This window comes from Sinocyclocheilus rhinocerous, unplaced genomic scaffold (assembly GCF_001515625.1).
Source record: "Sinocyclocheilus rhinocerous isolate Xijiao unplaced genomic scaffold, SAMN03320098_v1.1 scaffold2160, whole genome shotgun sequence".
Lineage (NCBI taxonomy): Eukaryota > Metazoa > Chordata > Actinopteri > Cypriniformes > Cyprinidae > Sinocyclocheilus > Sinocyclocheilus rhinocerous.
In genome coordinates this window covers 47,910-65,410 of record NW_015646171.1, presented here as the reverse complement: position 1 = coordinate 65,410, position 17,501 = coordinate 47,910, and the positions used below count along the sequence as shown (strand labels likewise).

General features: G+C 36.1%; 1 protein-coding gene and 1 pseudogene across 2 annotated transcripts in view; both read right to left on the bottom strand.

Annotated features, from left to right (window-relative positions):
- Positions 1-128: 128 nt before the first annotated feature.
- Positions 129-5,991, bottom strand: LOC107707087 (periodic tryptophan protein 1 homolog; annotated as a pseudogene).
- Positions 5,992-8,783: 2,792 nt separating this feature from the next.
- ano6 (anoctamin 6) overlaps positions 8,784-17,501 on the bottom strand; it is a 22,341-nt gene continuing 13,623 nt past the window's right edge. For both annotated transcript variants that reach the window (XM_016510981.1, XM_016510982.1), the window contains 8 exons: positions 16,663-16,897; positions 15,723-15,892; positions 15,524-15,621; positions 13,490-13,620; positions 11,317-11,522; positions 11,024-11,235; positions 9,379-9,484; positions 8,784-9,288 (listed from right to left, as the gene is read on the bottom strand). In XM_016510981.1, coding sequence (XP_016366467.1) covers positions 9,082-9,288; positions 9,379-9,484; positions 11,024-11,235; positions 11,317-11,522; positions 13,490-13,620; positions 15,524-15,621; positions 15,723-15,892; positions 16,663-16,897 — 1,365 coding nt within the window. In that variant the 3' untranslated portion in view covers positions 8,784-9,081. The remainder of the gene's footprint in view (positions 9,289-9,378; positions 9,485-11,023; positions 11,236-11,316; positions 11,523-13,489; positions 13,621-15,523; positions 15,622-15,722; positions 15,893-16,662; positions 16,898-17,501) is intronic.

Genomic DNA, 17,501 nt, shown 5'->3' with positions numbered 1-17,501 from the left:
ACCCGGGCCTTTATTGGCTCACTGACGCTGATGAGATTAACCCCTTAGGTATCGAAATTTGGTACCGAACGACGAGACGTTTTTCGATACTCGATGGTATCGAGGCAATTCGGTCGGTGCCTAAAAAGTATCGAACTCGATACCCAGCCCTAGTTATTTCATTCACTATGAATCGCTGATCCATGATTTTCAGTCTTCTGTGCGTCCCGTCGATGACTCAGTCTCACATAATGTGGGTTGTTATGAGACGTCCATTTCACTGCTGGATGCTCCGGATACTGTATTCACCACCAAGCGTTCCCGACTGCTGAAAGCCTCCGCGACTGGAGATACAACAGATCACTGTTAGCAACAAACACACACAAATCCTCAAAAACCGCTGGAGATTCTCACCTGCAGCGACGTCACTGATGTCCCATCCTTCTGTCCTCCAAACGCACAGACGAACGGCAGATCCGGACAACAGCAGCCGCAGAACAAACCGCCCTGACAGAGAGACAGAGGCGCGTTATGAAGCCGCTCTCAGGCGCTCCGGACGCTCGTGTGTATATATAAGATATATATATAAGATACGCACCATCTTCATGTCTCTGGAGTGGATCAGGGTGGGTTTGTCTCCCAGGATGTCCCAGATCTTCACGTGTTTGTCTGCTGAAGACGTGACCAGACAGCCGCGGATCTGACCGCTCAGATCCATCCCTGAGAAAACACGACGAAAGCTATTATCATCAGAGACAGTGTTGTTTTACTATTATTGAGATACTAGCATAGATTTGATTATTATTACAAAATAATTCATATTTCGTTTTTTTAATTTTAATTTTAGTTCAAGTTTTGTTTTTATTTTTTACATTTTTATTAATGTCTATATAGCTTTTATAAATTTTTATTTCAGTTTTAGTTATTTTAGTACATCAAGTAAAAATCAAATGAAAATTTGAAATGAAATAGAATAAGCTGAAACATATATATACACATATATATGTTTCAGCTTATTCTATTTCATTTAAAATTTTCATTTGATTTTTACTAATATATATATATAATTTCAGGTAAAAAGCCTTTTTTATGATTTGAGACTATTTTACTATCACTGATATACTACTATATTTTTATAATCTGCAACTGAGTTATAATTTCATATTTGCATTTTTTTATTTATAATTGGCAACTAACTGAAATAAAATAAGCTTATTTCTAAACATTGTTATTTCAAATAACGAAATTGTTTTATGGATTTAGTTTTATTAACTATATTAACCCTGATCTGAGTCTATTTTATGAGTTATTTTAGTATAATCAATACTATACTACTATAGTTTTCAATCAGTAATTAGAATTATTTTTTATATTTTTTGTTTTCATTTCAATTTTAGTTAATGTTTTAGTAATTTTGTTTTTTTTTCCTCCTCCATTTTTATATATTTTTTAATTTTTTTATGTTAACATGTTTTGTTTTGTTTTTTAATTTCAGCCTTAGTTTAATTATTATACTTAATAATTTAATAGTTTAATTATTATAGTTTAACTAAACGAAAATGAGAACTGTTGCCTTGGAAACTAGCTGAAATTAAGTTTAAGTTTTTTATATTATATTTTAAGTAATGAATATGTTAAAGTGAGTGAGACTGTACAGACCTGAAACTTCTCCATCGTGAGCTCTGAGTGTGAACACGGATCTATCCGAATGAGCTTCCAGACAATAAACGAAGCCATCCTCTGTACTCGCCTGCAACGTACATCACTAATTATTCCAGGTCAGAATTCACTTTAAATCCACCAAACGGCTCGGCCGCTCACCAGGAAGTTGCACGGAGAGAAATGGTCCCAAACGACGCGCTCCACCTGTCCGCTGAAGCGCCAGATCCGATGGCTGTCATCCGGACTGCGGCAGTCTTACAGGATCGCAGACCTGCGACACACAACACTCGTGATCAGAATCAGAGCACAGCACGACTGAGCCTGACCAATCAGAGCACAGCACGACTGAGCCTGACTAATCAGAGCGCAGCACGACTGAGCCTGACCAATCAGAGCGCAGTATGACTGAGCCTGACCAATCACGAGTGTTGTGTGTCGCAGGTCTGCGATCCTGTACAACTGCCGCAGTCCGGATGACAGCCATCGGATCTGGCGCTTCAGCGGACAGGTGGAGCGCGTCGTTTGGGACCATTTCTCTCCGTGCAACTTCCTGGTGAGCGGCCGAGCCGTTTGGTGGATTTAAAGTGAATTCTGACCTGGAATAATTAGTGATGTACGTTGCAGGCGAGTACAGAGGATGGCTTCGTTTATTGTCTGGACGCTCGTTCGGATAGATCCGTGTTCACACTCAGAGCTCACGATGGAGAAGTTTCAGGTCTGTACAGTCTCACTCACTTTAACATATTCATTACTTAAAATATAATATAAAAAACTTAAACTTAATTTCAGCTAGTTTCCAAGGCAACAGTTCTCATTTTCGTTTAGTTAAACTATAATAATTAAACTATTAAATTATTAAGTATAATAATTAACAAACACCTTCTTTGCTTTCTTCTTTTTCTTCTTCTTGCTGCCGAGCGAGAAGGCCGGCTCCAAACAGTCCACTACATCCAGATCCCAGACGTCAATCACAGGCATCATGTTCCCTACAGCCGCATAATTCCGTTTCTTATTAATATTTTTATATTATATGTTAATATAATTAATATTTTATTACAGTTAACATTTATTTTATTATGTTTATACACACACACACATATGTAACCTTGTATTTTGAGTTTTCATTTTAATTTCATAGTTTCAGTAATTTTGTTGTGTGTTTTAATAATTTTTATTACTTATTTTTTTATGTTTACATAATCTTTACAGATTTTTAGTAATTATAGTGCTTTGAGTTCAACTAAATTAAAATGATATGTTGCTTTGGCAACTAGCTGAAATAAAATAAGTTTACATTTTTCAAATTTTATGTAATTTCAGTTAACATTTATTTCAAGCAATGAAAAAGTTTTTTTATGGTTTGGGTTTTAGTTAATGATAATAATTGCATGATATCAACATCAAGTGAGAAAAAAATTATCACAAAATTCATAGCTTCTAACTAGCAATTGTGAGTTCAACAATGGTTTGAGCTAGTTACAGTAATTAGTTTAACACCAGGACTATATCACGTCATCAGATGTTCACCTCGTCCTTCCTCTGGATTAGGGTCAAAGTTCAGCCACTCCACACACAGCGGATACGCAGGCAGCAGGATGTCATGATGCACATACAGAGAGTCTTCCTCCGAGTTAAACACTGACAACACACACAATCAATCAAAGCATCCCCATCAGATGAGCTCTTCAGTATATAAGATCTCAATGATGCTAAATAACACTCTGCTTACCGTAAACCTCCAGGTTACAGCAGTCTTTCTCGGCCCGTCCAGCTAGAATCAGGTTATCAGTGGGTTTAATCTGAAAATCCTCCCGCTCGTACTGATCCTGAAACACACACAGCAGGTCAGAGACACAGATCCATCATATGAACTCACCTGCATGATGAAGAAACCTTGTATTTTTCAAGCTGAATGCGTTTAGCGCGTCTCACTGTGTCTTTGATGGTGACGTATGGATCCTCTTCATTGGTGCCAAACACTGTCAGTCCTGCCAGACTGTCTCCAAGATTTGATGTGGCTACAAAAGAGACAAAAAAGCAAAAAGTGAATATCTGCACTATCATCATCATCAAATATGAAACAGGTTCAGAGATCAACTTTCCCGAAGTAAAAATGCTGTTAATTTTTCTCCTTTGGTGAATTGATTTTTAACAATAACTTCAAAACCATTATAGTCAGACCTCCTGTGAGCGCAGAGGTTGTTAATCAATGGCATATGCTATTATTAAAGCCATCAGCCCACATTATTTCAACTTAACAGCAAAATCCCTGGTGAAAAACTACATTACCCACAATGCTGTAAAGAAAATTCCACCAATCAGAGTCGCAGCAAGCCACATGAGTGCTGAGCTCCGCCCACTTCCATGAAGCACCGCAGTAAAAATATATTATTTCAATATACACAATTAACAACTTCAAAAGTAACGTTTTTTTTATTTTATTTCTGCATCGTCATTCGCATTGGTTCATGGGACTGTAGTTTAGTTTCTTTTCCCCCCTCATTAAAGTCGTCAAGTCTGGTATCTGTGTCTTTTTGTCCGATTTTCAAAAACTTTTCTGCTTCAAATCAAATTTTGTACTGTTGTGATTCACCTCGTAGCTGGTTGTTTTGGTTCTTGGTTTATAAAATCCCTATTGGAAAAAATTAACGCAAAAAGAACGTATAGAACCAACAACGCTAAAAAAGTGGGCGGACACTGTTGCACTCTATTGGTCAGGCGAACACGAAGCCCCGCCCTAAACTCACCCCATTGGTTGAGAGATCAAAGAGTGATAGTGATGGGCGCTTTCGAAGCACTGCTTTGTGAATCATTTGTTTCGAAACAGTGGTTCAGAGCGCGTATCAAACTACCAAAGTCACGTGATTTCAGTAAACGAGGCTTCGTTACATCATATAACGGTTTTGAAATTTCAATGGTTTGCCGTTGGGGAGGTGATGATCTCTGTGAACCCGTGAATCATGTCAGTTCATTGAGATCGAACCTTTGAACCAGCGTCTGTGGTTTCAACCTGATCTCGGATCAGTTTGATCAATTTCTAGACATTTTAACGAGACATTTGTGCAATTAAAAGGATGAGTAGTAGTTAATAGGCTCTTTTCTGGCCTGTTTAGACAAGCTCTCCATAAAACAAACAAAACAAGCCCTGTAAATTAATAATAATTATTATTTTAAAAAACACATTATACAGAATGGTATTTTATTATTTTAATTGCACTTAATATATTATACTTTCAATAATTTTAACTTTTCATGCATGTTTTGACATGAGTTTTTGTCGCATTTACACAGTTTTGACCACAGTGTGGTGTTTCGAGCACTTCAATTGCAAGCAATTGATTCATTTGATTCGAAGCTTCAAAAAGCTTCATTTTTCCCATCACTACTGAGTAGTCTCAGCCTCAGACGTCACGCCCACGGACCGTTGGCTAAACGTCTGATGCATATGGGACACAAAAGTGGAAACACTTCAGGAGTGCTACCCAAGCAGAATCCGAGAATTATAACTAGGCGTTTTATGAAATATTTTAATGAGAAATTTTTCTTATATGATCTCGCTCAAATTGATTGGGATAAAATCACTTTAATTCCAGATGTGGATTGTACACAAAAGTGGAAACACTATAGGAGTGTCGAAGTCGTCATCGGATTGGTTGAATTCTACAGGATTTCCGGTAGACGTGTGTGTCGCGTTCTGTAACGTTCCGCCTGGAAACAAAGATGCCGTGATGCCAAACCCCCTCACGAAAGAAGAAAGCCTCGTGTTTACCACTGTGACGACGAAAGCTTATCAGGATCAACTAAACGCTGGAGTTTCAAAAGTATGTCAAATATTTATTATTTGTCAAATATGTCAAATAAAAGTTCGCGGCATAGAATCTTTAAAATACGTCCGAGTTTTACACACCGGTCTGTTATTGTGGCTACATTTCCACGCCCCGAAACGTGACGCTGAACGAAACGAACTGTGATTGGTTGTTTGACATGTCGGTCAAACGGGCCTTGGCCAATGAAAGCTGCCATGAATTCCAGACCTTCAGCCGTCAGTCTGAAGGTCTGGCTACACGGGACTAACTACTGAGTGACTGTTACGCTTTTCGTATGTTAACATTCAAAGCCAGACCAACCAATCAGGCAATGAATAACGAGTGTCATTTACATACCGATGTCTTCTTCATCATGTTTGTCCAGTCCGTACTCTGCAAGCTCATCATCCTCTTCCTTATCATCTCTCTCCTCTTTTATTTCTTCACTAGCAGCTGGGGCTGATGCCTCTTCACTGACAACACCTTCATCAACTTCCTCCTCATCATCACCGGGATCCCTGAAGAAATCAGATAGAAATGTCATCAAATTAAAAGAGAAAGGAAAAAATGAAATCGCATCATATGACCCCTTTAACTCGAGCCTGAAATAAAACAGTAGTTAGCAAATGAAATCTCAGCGAACTCCTCTTTAGCCTCCGATATGATGCGTTGCAGCTCTTCTTTGCTCAGCTCAACCTGTAACGATGATTTCACTCGCGTTAAAGCGCAAACACGTGTGCGTATAGAAACACGCCGTATAAACACAATCAAATGACAGACTCACTTTATCCGGCGTTTCTTTAGCGACTCCGCGCTTCACCCATCCGACACACGTTATTTGAGAGCTCATGGTTTATTCATACAGATTTATGACAACAACAACAGAACACACGAGGATTCTCCGAGCTGCAGTCGCGCCGTGATGACGTCACACCGGCGCCGAGACACAGAAATAAACAAATTGCTAGAGCAACTTTGGCGAGACATAATGACTTTGATTTTTACTTTAATGATGTTTTGTTTGGATTTTTCATTTTTGAGAAGCAATATGAAAATTGTTACTTTTTTTGCAACCTAATTATTTTGCTTGCAAAATTTATTTTAGTCATAAATGCAAGATTATGAAAGTTACCCCCCTTTTTTCTCACTTTCAAGAAGATATTAAGATCTGTATTAAGTTATTGTCTACCTCCTGTAACAAAAAGGCAACTAAAACTTTGAATGCATGCTCACTTTTTGGTGTTAAAAAAAAAAAAATCCCCTATGTATTGCTATGTATTGTTTGGCCATCCTTGAACCCCAGGCTCTTTTCCTTGGCATATGTTTTTTCACTTTTGTATTCCCTAAGAAAGTGTTTAATAAAAATTTTTTAAAATAATAAAAAATTATTTAAAAAAGTGCTAGAGCGGAATGTTGCAGTTCTTCTCAAGCGAAATAAAATAATCACTAACAAAAATAAAAAAATGCAAACGTATTTTATTTCAGTTAGTTGATTTATTATTTTCATTTATTTTAACCTGATGTACTAAAACTGAAACAAAAATGAATAAAATTATATAACTTTTAAAAAAATCAAAATGACAAAATTAGTATTCAAATTATAATTTTAACAGAAAATGCAAAAACTAATAAAATTTAACACACATATCTTAATGCATAATAATAACAAGGTTTACTGTGTATTTGACGTTTACTGTGTTACCGTGTAAAGTTGTTATAAGCAAAATATTAAAGCATGCAATGATGTAAACAGTCAACATTGTACATCATCAATCATTTATTTTTTTATGTATAAAAATGTGGTCAATATGTGCAAATATACGTATGTATATATTTATGTAAACATCATATTTTACAAATTGGTAACAAACTAAATACGGTAATATTCACAAACATACAGAGCATGATTGAAATGTTAGCTGGGCTAAAATAATATTAAAAAGCTTAATTTATGGCATCTTATGCTCATATAATCATGTGTGACAGTACCATGGTAAAATGATGCTATCAAAGGTAATACCATATTACCCTAATACACCATAATTATAAACACCATATTCATATAGCACTCCAGATACCATGGTACATGTCCAAAAAAACATGGTATTACAGTTTTTGTTAGTATAGGTGTATTGAAAAAAGCATTAAGTGCTCTGTTTATTTTACTTTATAAAAGCTCCACATAAAACTTGATGTGTCAGCATAATACTAAAAATAAAAATATATTTTCTTTGTTTCATTAGTTCAATAAAAAGTGGTTAAAGATCACATATCTGGTTTTGATAATATATTATATGCCAATATTATATGTAACAATATGCACTGAATGGATTGTCAGAACCGAGGCTGATGATTTTTAGTGGCCGTTCGCAACAAACTGAAAATTAAAATGATGTTTCTCACCCATAAAGAGCAATTTCTGAAAATATTAAACTTAGTGGTTGAAGATCCTTGTCCTGTTTTATCTGTGATAATTAAAGCACTTCATTCAGCTACAGATACCAGTACAGTGATCATAATATACAACACGTCTGCTAAAATGAAAATGACTATGCAAACATTCTTGGTCGTGTTTGTTTGAGGTTTAAGCCTGAATTGGAGTCTGAGATGGGGTGCGGTTCATGGATTAAGGCAGTGATCTTCACAATTTTTTTCATGAGAGCCGCACTTATAGGACAAAGTTAATAGGAGAGCCACTTTTACTGCAAAGTATAAAAAATTACATCTAGTCATAAATAGCATGTCTGCTTCTCAATCTGTCATCCCTGAACATACAATATGCAATGCAATACAAAGGGGTTTATTTTTAAAAGTTATTTGCTTCTACATTAGCCCATCACAGACGCTGAAAGCACTGCGCACTTCAGTATGTGTGTAGTAAATGAAACCGTGCGTCTGTGCCATTCATTCATAAAGAGACACGCAGGATTCATATTTAAATGGTATTTTTGAAGCTTAATATTTACAGATACCAGTCAATATTGCGATTTGATTTGTGTAATGACCTACTTTTGATTTATTCACCCAAACTTTGACAAATTCCGTGACATTCTGCTTTATACAGTAAATTCTGTTTTTATGACTGGATTCCGCGATTCCGTCCGCGTTTTCCGCATCGCAGAAATCATAGGGCCATAATTATAATGGGTTCTATTGTCATTTACAGATACCAGTCAATATTGCGATTTGATTTGTGTAATGACCTACTTTTGATTTATTCACCCAAACTTTGACAAATTCCGTGACATTCCGCGTTATACAGTAAATTCTGTTTTTATGACTGGATTCCGCGATTCCGTCCGTGTTTTCCGCATCGCAGAAATCATAGGGCCATAATTATAATGGGTTCTATTGTCTTTTGTCGTGTTGCACCACGACGTTCGTGTCTGGTGTAGACACTGTGTGAGTTTATTTAATGGCTTAGTTATAGCCCTGCTTGTTTTTAATGTTTTTATTAAATATCTGTATTGATCATATAATCGCATTATTTACTGCCATCTGCCATGTGAGCCACAAATTAAAGCTTGGCGAGCCACATGAGGCTTGTGAGCCGTGCAATGAGTAACACTGGATTAAGGTGAAGGACGGTAACAGATGTAGTTTCAGGTTTGACATGAGTTGGCATTTTAAGGCTTCACAGTGTCAGATCCAACTCTGGTTCCTCAATCTCGTTCTGCAGATTGTCAGCGATGGGCTTCATGAGCTCCTTGAAGTGTTTGATGTTGGTTTCGTGCAGGATGACCTGCGTCAGGTAACGCTCCCGTTTGATCTGCTCCTTCAGAGCTTCCGGCACGTCTGGGATCATGTAGGACAGCATGAACTTGGTGAAATAAACAATGTGCTGCGAGGAGAAGAAAACCGCATATTTACAACAACAGAACAAACATGTATTATTAAGTTATCATTAGTTGTCTCACATCTAGTCACTTACCTCAACCACAATCATAAAAGCCAGTTTGGCAGCAATAACGTGCCAATGATAAATGCTGAAGTCATACTGATTAGGGTGACTGGGAGGATGCCTGAAATCACGATACCTGAGAACATAAGAAGAGTCAATTAATACACAAGTCACAGTTTAAAAAGAAAAAGAACTTTATAAAACTATAAGCTGTTTTGTTTAAAAAATAAATAAATAAAAATGTTTTGGGAATTAAAAATCAATAAATATATTGGTAACACTTTACAATAAAGCTCCTTTTGTTAACAATAATTAATGCATTAACATTATCTTACAATAAGCAATATATTGTTTACGAGATTTATTAATCTTTGTTAATGTTATTTAATAAAAATACAACTATTCTTTGTTGTGTATATATATATATATATATATATATATAGATAGATAGATAGATAGATAGATATAACAGATAGAGCTTTTGATTTTAAAAATGTATTAGTAAGTGTTAAAACTAAGATATTGCCAAAATATTAAAGATAATTTAAAGAATCTTAACTAATACTCTTAACTAGAAGTACTAAAAACAAAGATTCTTCTACATAAATATTATTTAAATAATAAACTTACTTAACTAAATTCATTATACAGTATTCTTTAAATAAATAAACTCAAAATGATAACCCCCAACTAATAAATAAAAATTCACAAAATTAAACATTTCTCATTTGTATTTAGTGTAACTGGATGTACTAAAATAACTAAAACTAAAATAAAAAAAGCGAGGTGTGCTGTGATTGGCCAGCTATCCAGTGCGTTGTGATTGGCCGAATACCTCAAGCGTGTGACGGAAATGTTATGCCCCTCACCATACTGTGATGATGCCGTGTCCGGCCGGAGCGACAATACAAAAACATTAAAACCCATTATATACGAGGCATTTGTTGCATTCAATGAGGATTTGAGACTTTAGTCTTTGCAACTTTACAGATCTTCTTTATGCACCAAGAGCTTGTAACACTTCAAAGAGAAAGGAAAAATTTAAATCGCATCATATGACCCCTTTAATAAAAATCTATATAGACATTAAAAAACAAATAAATGACAAAAACATAAAATTAACTAAAACTAAATTATTAATAAAAACTATAATTACACAAACAACACTGGGTCTCATTCACTAAAAACTGCATGGATTATTTAGTAATCATATTTTGGTTCTTTAAAGCACCAGCAGATGCTTTTCCACAGAACTAAAAGAGTTCTTTGTTCATTTTTTTTTTTCCTGTGAAGTCAGGTTGTAAAATTCGTTTTGGTTTAAAATAACCTTTCACTGAACTCCGCCTTAAAAACCACAAATCAATCCTTTTTTTAACATCTCTTGCCACCTGCCATATTATCAGACAAGCTTTTGCTCTTTTCTATGCAAATCTATGGAGGTCTTGTGTGTTTGGGTAGTTTTATATAAATGATCCAAACATACAGGTGTTACAGATCACTTCATAACTTATTAATACTCTCTTTTCACTTTTTAAAATACATATGCATGCTGTGTATTAAACCGACATTTCCAAATAAACATGCAGAAGAATGCTTGTAAAAATGGCAAGGTTATAAAAGGATAAATTGCAAGCATTTTAGTGCAGTTTTAACTGGTTATGTTTGACGAGCTCACCGGCATGTGGTGATGTTGTTAAACCAGTACGGTGTGATCTCCTCGCTCGGTCTAATCGTCTCTTTGAAGTCTGCAATGTTGAACACAGACAGCGAGCTGTTGATGTAGCCTGTCATAGTGTGGTCAGATCCATCTGAATAAGGGCTGACGGAAAATGCCCAGTAATAAACCAGTCGAGGGATCATGTCAGAAGTGAAGGCAATGATGGCAGCCTGGAGAGGAAAACACCTACAGTGAGTGAACGTGACCTCAATTACACAAGATGCAAAAACAATGACTTCCTCTCAACCCACATTTGTGGCCACCGCTAGAATCGCCACCCCCTGCAGGATGGGCTGCCAGGCGCCGATGTCCTGGGCCTTTTCTGGAACAACCCGCCGAAACTGAGTCGTGATCTTCCAGGCGTCCACGCGGATTTCACACAGATTGTTGAACAACGCCAGGAGAGGAGCCAACGGGAAGGACGCCACGAACAGAGTCACGAAACCAAACTGGATCACTGCAAACAGACAAAAAAAGAAACTGAAAATTTGCTATAAATTTACTCACTCTTAGGCCATCCAAGACTTTTTTCTTTATTTTTGTTTTTTATTATATTTAGCTGAAACCGTGACCCATAAAATGCAAGTCAATGGCTACCATCACTTTTAGATTTAAAAAAGCACATACAGGCAACACAAAATCAATTCCCGTGGTTCCTGATGATATATTAAGTTCTTATGAAGTGAAACAATCAATCTGTGTAAGAAACTGAACATTATTTACAGCATTATTACCTATAATCCAGAGCCTCAGACAAACGGTCCGGAGTGATGTCCGGTTCACAAACGAATGATTCTTTTGAACCGGATCTTCTTAGTGAACTAGATAAACCAGTTCATCAAATCGGACTGAAGCGTCTGAAACTGTTCACAACTCGAGCAGTACAGATCTACAAGTTACTCAATCAAAACTCACTGCGACTCCAAATGAGCCAAAATAGCGGTGTATCTGATCCAGCTCCAACAGTCTGTCCTCCAACAGTCACTGAACTGAGAAAACAGTTCGACTCGGACTGAAGACCGATGAGCCGCTGATATGAGCATGTGTGAACCGAACACTTGAAGAATGAAGGGCCAATTGAAGGTTTTTATGGTTTCTCATTGTTTATGTGAAAAGGTGAGCTGATGAAGACTAGTTCATTCACTTTATATGCTTTAGACATGTAAAACATCCATGTTTCACATCATAATTGGGTGCTTTAATAATATAATCGCATATATATGATGTCATTGCATGATTACGTAAACAAACTGGTGAATCGGTTATTTGAACCAGTTCAATGAAACGAACTGTCCGAAAGAACCAGTTCACTGAAAAGAATCGGATTTCCCGTTTGTCTCATTCTCTAGATTACGGGTAATAATGTTGTAAAGAAGGATTGTTTCACTTCACAAGACCTCGATATATCAAGCCAGGGGTATTAATTTTGTGTTACTTGTGTTGTTTTTTGACTCTCAAGTGCTGGTAGCCACTGACTTTCATTGTATGAATCAACAAAGATAGCAGTTTTATCTAAAAATCTTCTTTACTGTTCTACTGAAGAAAAAAAGTAATTACATCTGGGATGGCCTGAGGATGAGTAAATAATAGTACATTTTCATTTTTAGGTGAACTATCCCTTTTAAAGGGGTCCTATTATACTCTTTTACAAAGTCTTCATTTTGTTTTGGGGGTGTACTAGAACAGGCTCTCATACTAGGTTGTTCGAGAAACACATTATTTTTCACATATTTTACATTATTACAACACCTCTCTCCCCAGTCTGGCATGAACGACTCGAATAGTTCCTGTATGAAATGAAGGCCCGCCTTCTGAAATACGAAATGTGTTGTGATTGGTTAGCTGGGCCAGTGTGTTCTGTGATTGGTTAACTGGGTCAGTGTGTGTTGTGATTGGTTAGCTGGGCTAGTGTGTGTTGTGATTGGCAGCACTCGGCGCCTGGTCTGGAAATGTCATGCCCCTTACCATAGCCGCCTGGGAGCTTCAGTGTAAATATTGCTCAAAATCAAATCAATTTGAGTGTGATTTAAACCCGGATGATTGTAACCACTCTAAGTTCGTCTGCCTTGGGAAAGCTAGCGTGTCTCTGACATAGTGATAACACTCGTTGCCTTCTCTAGTGCAGCTCAACCAGGTCTCGTCCCATTCGTCGATATTTGTGACATCACAAATCCCGGAAAATATGCGTTGTAGTCCAAACGAGTCATCTGTTGTAGTTTTTGAAAAGTGATTTCTGTTAAATAAAATATCTCCTTTTGAAGTGGACTTTGAGCTTTGTAACTTTGCAGATCTTTTTTATGCTCAAACAGCAACATTACAGACTAACTAAAGTTGAAAAAGTGAAAAAGCATAATAGCACCCCTTTAAGACAACTGTGTTCATATACAACAATGTTTCATGGTTCAAATGTGCATAAAGTCTTACCCATCTCCAGATATTCATAAAACAGGCCGAGCTTTCCTATCGGCTGGAGTCGATAGTCCTGTTCCCAGCGAGGAATCACTTTTTCTGAACCCACCTGGGTGCAATGACGAAACATCAGATTCTTCACCCACCTACAAACACCATTAGTTATTAATCACAGTGGTTTTCAAACTGTTACTAACAGTTCTTATTAATATTTTATAATTGTTTTAATTTTTACAGTTTCTGTTTTTATTTTTGTCTTAGTTGAAGTTTTAATAATTTTGTTGTGTTTTTGTCTTGTTATAGTTTTTTTTATATGTCTATTTAGTTTTTATAAATTTTTATTTCAGTTTTTCTTTGTTATTTTACCTTGGCAACTACCTGAAATAAAATAATGATGTTTTTCAATATTTTAATTTATTTCAGTTAACATTTATTTTATTTCAAATAACAAAACGGTTTTAGTTTTAGTAAACTGTAATAACCTTGATCAGTGCTGATGGCAAACTAATAAAAATGACAAAAAAACAACAGAAGTACTAAAACTTAAACTAAAAATAGAAAATATAAAAATGGACACAAATTCAAAATGTTACTAAAAACTATAGTTTACTAAAATAACATGGGGTCTTTATTAAACTATAAAACATTTTTGTTCAGTGAAATAAAGTTGCAATAAAAGCAGAAACTGAAATAAATTAAAATGCTAAAAATACTAACTGGAGAAAAACAAACTAAAAGTAAAAAAAAAACCTAAAACAGTAATATTTAAACTAGATAAGTAAAGTTTGTGAACAAACTTTGAAGTTGGCTTGAGAAAGCCTATTTGAAGTGGCTTAAAAGCTTGTAGTTTGAAGGTGTTCACTTGAAGAAGTCTGAAGTTTGAATAAAGAATAGTAGAGATAGATAGATAGATAGAAATTTTAAGTAAATTAATAGATAGATAGATAGATAGATAGATAGATGCTAGGGTTCTCATGGTGGTTGCTAGGGTGTTCCTATGCGGTTGCTAGGGTACTTAAAGTGGTTGCTAGGGCGGTTGCTATGTAACCCGGGGTGGTTGCTAGGGTGCTGCTATACGGTTGCTAGGGTACTCAGGGTGGTTGTTAGGGTGTTGCTATGCGGTTGCTAGGGTTCTTGGGGTGGTTGCTAGGGTACCAAGGGTGGTTGCTAGGGTGTTGCTATGTGGTTGCTAGGGTACTTGGGGTGGTTGCTAGGGTGCTGCTATGCGGTTGCTAGGGTACTCGGGGTGGTTGCTAGGGTGTTGCTATGAGGTTGCTAGGGTACTTGAGTTGGTTTCTCAAGCCAACTTAATAAAAAGGCACATAACAAAATTACTAAAAACTAAAAATTAAACAGAAAATATAAAAATAAAAACTAATTCAAAATATTAATAAAAATATAATTACACTAAAATATTGCTATGTGGTGGCTAGGGTACTGGGGGTGGTTGCTAGGGTGCTGCTATGTGGTTGCTAGGGTACTCGGGGTGGTTGCTAGGGTGTTGCTATGAGGTTGCTAGGGTACTTGAGTTGGTTTCTCAAGCCAACTTAATAAAAAGGCACATAACAAAATTACTAAAAACTAAAAATTAAACAGAAAATATAAAAATAAAAACTAATTCAAAATATTAATAAAAATATAATTACACTAAAATAACACTGGGTCTCATTCACTAATAATTGTGTGGACTATTTTATATGTATGCATGGGTTGAACTTCTCATTTCTGCCTAATTCGAAATACTTTATTCGTAAATTTAGAATACAATTTAGTATGAAAGTTATTGCTGAATCATGATTTGTTCAATATCTGTTGCCCAATGTCAATTAGCACACAAAATAATTTCAACTCGCACCTCAGTGTTTTTAGTAGCTTTACTATTTCATAACAGGTGCAATTTCGTTCTTGCGCCATAGATGTCTATTATAAGTGCATAACTGTAAACATGACTTTGGTTTCTTTTTATAAACTGAACGACAGGTTGAATGATTTCCTGTGATCATCGACATGACGTCATGAATCAGTTTGAGGTTTGTGTGTGAAACTCACGGCAGAAGGACTTCCTGTATGTTGTTCCAGATGGCCTTTCCTGTCATGATGATTGACAGCTGTGTGGTCAGTTCAGTCAGGCAGCCGCCGGGATCACACTGAACACAATATTGCACGTTTCATTCAAGAAATACAGCTGCATATCAATTCATGCAAATGTTTGCCTGTAGTACCTCATGATCTCACAAAAATGTCTCACCTCCTCGTTGCGGAGGCTGCCCAGCCAGTAGACGGGCTGTCCCGGATATCCCACCACCTTCCCTTTGAAGAAAGCGATGTAGAAGCAGGACGAGTAATAGTTCACAAACTGAAAGAGGAACATCTTCAGCGTCAGGCTGTTCTCGTACTCTGTTTTGGTCCGCGGCAGCTCTGCAGCACACAGAATGAGTGTTCACAATGAGTCTTTTTTCTGTAAGTCTGGGTTTCTCAAACTGGGGTTTGCAAGCTAATAAATAAATCATAAAAATTACAAATTGCAATAAATGAAAAAATGGTTTTAAAATAACTAAATATTTTATTTGTTTACCTGCATGCCATGAGACCTTTAACTGACGTTAGAGAATTGTGAACATGCAAATCAGGGTTATTATCGTTAACAAAAACTGTTAAAAATGTTTTTGTTAATTGAAATAAAGCTGAAATAAAATTAAAAAGATGAAAAAATTCCAACGAAAATGTGAAATGTTGCCTTTGCAACTAAATGAAGTTTAAGTTGAAGCACTAAAATGACTAACTGTAAATAAAAATAAATAAAAAAACTTCAAAAAATTACTAAAAATTAAACTAAAAATATTAAAATAAAACCTAATTCAAAACAGTAATACAAATTATAATAGCATATAAATAATACAAATGAATATTGCAATAAATAAATGATAAAAAAAAAAGAACATGCAAATCAGGGTTATTATTGTTAACGAAAATAAAACTACTAAAAATATTTGAAAAATTTTGAAAACATGCTCAAAATTTTTTTTGTTTGAAGTAAAGTTGAAATAAAACAAAAAGATGAAAAACTTATATGAAGATTAGAAATGTTGCCTTGTCAATAACTGAAATAATTGTACGTTGAAGCACTAAAATAGCCAACTGGAAATAAATATACGAAAAGTGAACTAAAACTGAAACGGGTCCCTTACCGAAGTCTGTGATCCAGATGGCCACTTTCTCGTAGACGCTGTTGAGAATCATGATGATGATGAAGCTGATGATGGAGGCCGTGATGGACGTGGCCATCTGAGGGGTGACGTACTCTTTGAACGGCTCCAGCTCCTTTCTATTGTACAGTTCAGAGCGCAGCTTCGAAGAGAAAGTGATAAACATCGCCAGACGATACACGATCACGCCGACCACCGACGCTATGATCAACAGAACCTACAGCAAAAGATGAGAACATGAATTGACCTTCCTAAGCCGTTTTACATGCGTGATGTGAACGCAAGTCATCTCAGAACATGCATTTAGGGCTCTATGAAATCTGTTATTTTTTCCCCAAGTTCTGTTTCTGTTTTTTTTTTCTGGACTCCGTTTTAATGGTCAAATTAAATTATAGTAATTAAAAAGTCAAATTAATTAAAATCATGAAACTTATATATTTCAAAAACAATTTATTTGTTTTTTTTTCTAAGACCAAACAAAGTAGTTTCGCTTTCACAACGAAGCACACAGCGTCTTCAGGACATGGCGGCAGCGTCAACAATACTACAGCGAGAATAAAAGTTACGCCTTCTTTCTTTGCGTGAACATTTGGGCGGCATTTTGCAAATCTTCCCACATAGTGAGGTAGATATGTGGGGGCGTGTTAGAACCAGCCGTTTTAGGTAGGTGTGGCTAACTCTTAACTTTTATAAAGAATATCTCTTTGGATTTGAGACTTTAGTCTTTGCAACTTTACAGATCTTCTTTATGCACCAAGAGCTTGTAACACTCTAAAGAGAAAGGAAAAAATGAAATCGCATCATATCACCCCTTTAAAATG